Source organism: Tarenaya hassleriana, unplaced genomic scaffold (genome assembly GCF_000463585.1).
Source record: "Tarenaya hassleriana unplaced genomic scaffold, ASM46358v1 Cleome2138, whole genome shotgun sequence".
Classification (NCBI taxonomy): Eukaryota; Viridiplantae; Streptophyta; class Magnoliopsida; order Brassicales; family Cleomaceae; genus Tarenaya; species Tarenaya hassleriana.
This window is the reverse complement of record NW_010965486.1, coordinates 1-1297: the sequence shown is the minus strand read 5'-3', so window position 1 is coordinate 1297 and position 1297 is coordinate 1. Positions and strand designations below refer to the sequence as shown.

Sequence of the window (1297 nt, the reverse complement as noted above, 5' to 3'; positions counted from 1 at the left end):
TTTTACTTGTAATGATTTGAAAGCAATTCTAAAATTTTGTCCATTTTTCCGGAGTCATTGTGATTTAACAAGAATTCAAAGTGAAAAAATTGGCATATCTTCCAAAGACCCGAGAAAATAGGTAACAAAACCCTGAATTTGTATCTTTTTTTAATTAAATATTAATAACAATTACATGACCGATGGACAAAATTTACACGCCCAAAATGCAATATTTAATAACTTGAAAAAGAAATGTAACCAAATCAAATGAAAAGCCACAATTAAGCGGAGCCCGAATCGACGGGGGACGCGGCCACGGCGGCGGCTTCCTCGAAGTTCCAGAGATTTCCGACCACACTCACTTGCGTGGCGGCGTACGTGGCCATCGATGATTGGCCATCAAGGTACGGAATCTGATAGAATTTCATGTAGTCCTCGAACGCCATCAGCTCCTCCGACAACCTCTGCACTTCGTTTTCCTCCTCTTTAGCCTTCGTCTCGACGCCATTGATCGCCGTCGGTGAATACGAGTTCGCAGGCTCCAATACCGAACTCGACCCAGAATTCTCCTCCGCGACAGAATCAGAACGCACCGCGCCAAGATTCTGGATCGGGTTGGATCCGTCGGGGATAGGGAAGGGGTTCAGACCGTTACCGAACCCGAAACTGGTGTTACTCAAATCGGCAAATGGAGGGGTAAGGTGCGGGTTTGGGGATGGATTCAGATGACAAGGAGGGTCGTTTTTCCGGCGGTTCATGGTGGCGGGGAGAGAGAAATGGATGTCTTCGTTGGGGAAATTGACTTTGGCCTTCTTTCCACGGATTTTAATGGCTTCCCGGTCGTAGGCTCGAGCAGCTTCTTCGGCGGTGTTGAAGGTTCCGAGCCAAACACGCACACCTTTTCTCGGGTCTCGAATCTCTGCGGCCCATTTCCCCCATGGCCTCTGCCTTATCCCTCTGTACAAATTCTTCCTCTGCCTCTTTGGTCTCCCCGCCGCCTCCTCTCCTTCACCTGTTCGTCCGTACATTCCCCCAATCAGTAACACCCAAACCAGAAACAAAATTGTCCGAAAACGACGAGACATACGAATACCTGAGACCGGTCGATTCCTCTTGAGGGAGAAGGAGCCACCGCGCCCGAGTTGACTCGGATCGGACTCGAACTCGAACTCGCCGCCGACTATCTTAGCAGAGGAGGAATTCGGCCAGATGTCGGCGGCGGAGACATCTCGGCCGCGGTTGCGGATGATGAAATCAGAGATGATGGCACCTCCACACATTCTGAAAAGGGCGATGGGATTCTTAACCGAGTAGG

At 49.7% G+C, this 1297-nt stretch overlaps 1 protein-coding gene across 1 annotated transcript; it reads right to left on the bottom strand.

Moving 5' to 3' along the window:
- Positions 1 to 136: 136 nt before the first annotated feature.
- LOC104814747 (ethylene-responsive transcription factor ERF071-like) lies at positions 137 to 1283 on the bottom strand. The gene is made up of 2 exons (XM_010542930.1): positions 1076 to 1283; positions 137 to 994 (listed from the first exon to the last, which is right to left on the bottom strand). The coding sequence occupies exons 1-2, from the start codon at positions 1260 to 1262 to the stop codon at positions 264 to 266; spliced, it is 918 nt and encodes a 305-aa protein (XP_010541232.1). The 5' UTR covers positions 1263 to 1283; the 3' UTR covers positions 137 to 263.
- Between the last annotated feature and the right edge of the window lie 14 nt (positions 1284 to 1297).

Coding starts and splice junctions, on each gene's coding strand:
- LOC104814747 (XM_010542930.1), bottom strand. CDS start 1,262: ATGTGTGGAGGTGCCATCATCTCTGATTTCATCATCCGCAACCGCGGC. Junction 995..1,075: donor GAGGAATCGACCGGTCTCAG/GTATTCGTATGT, acceptor ACGGACGAACAG/GTGAAGGAGAGGAGGCGGCG.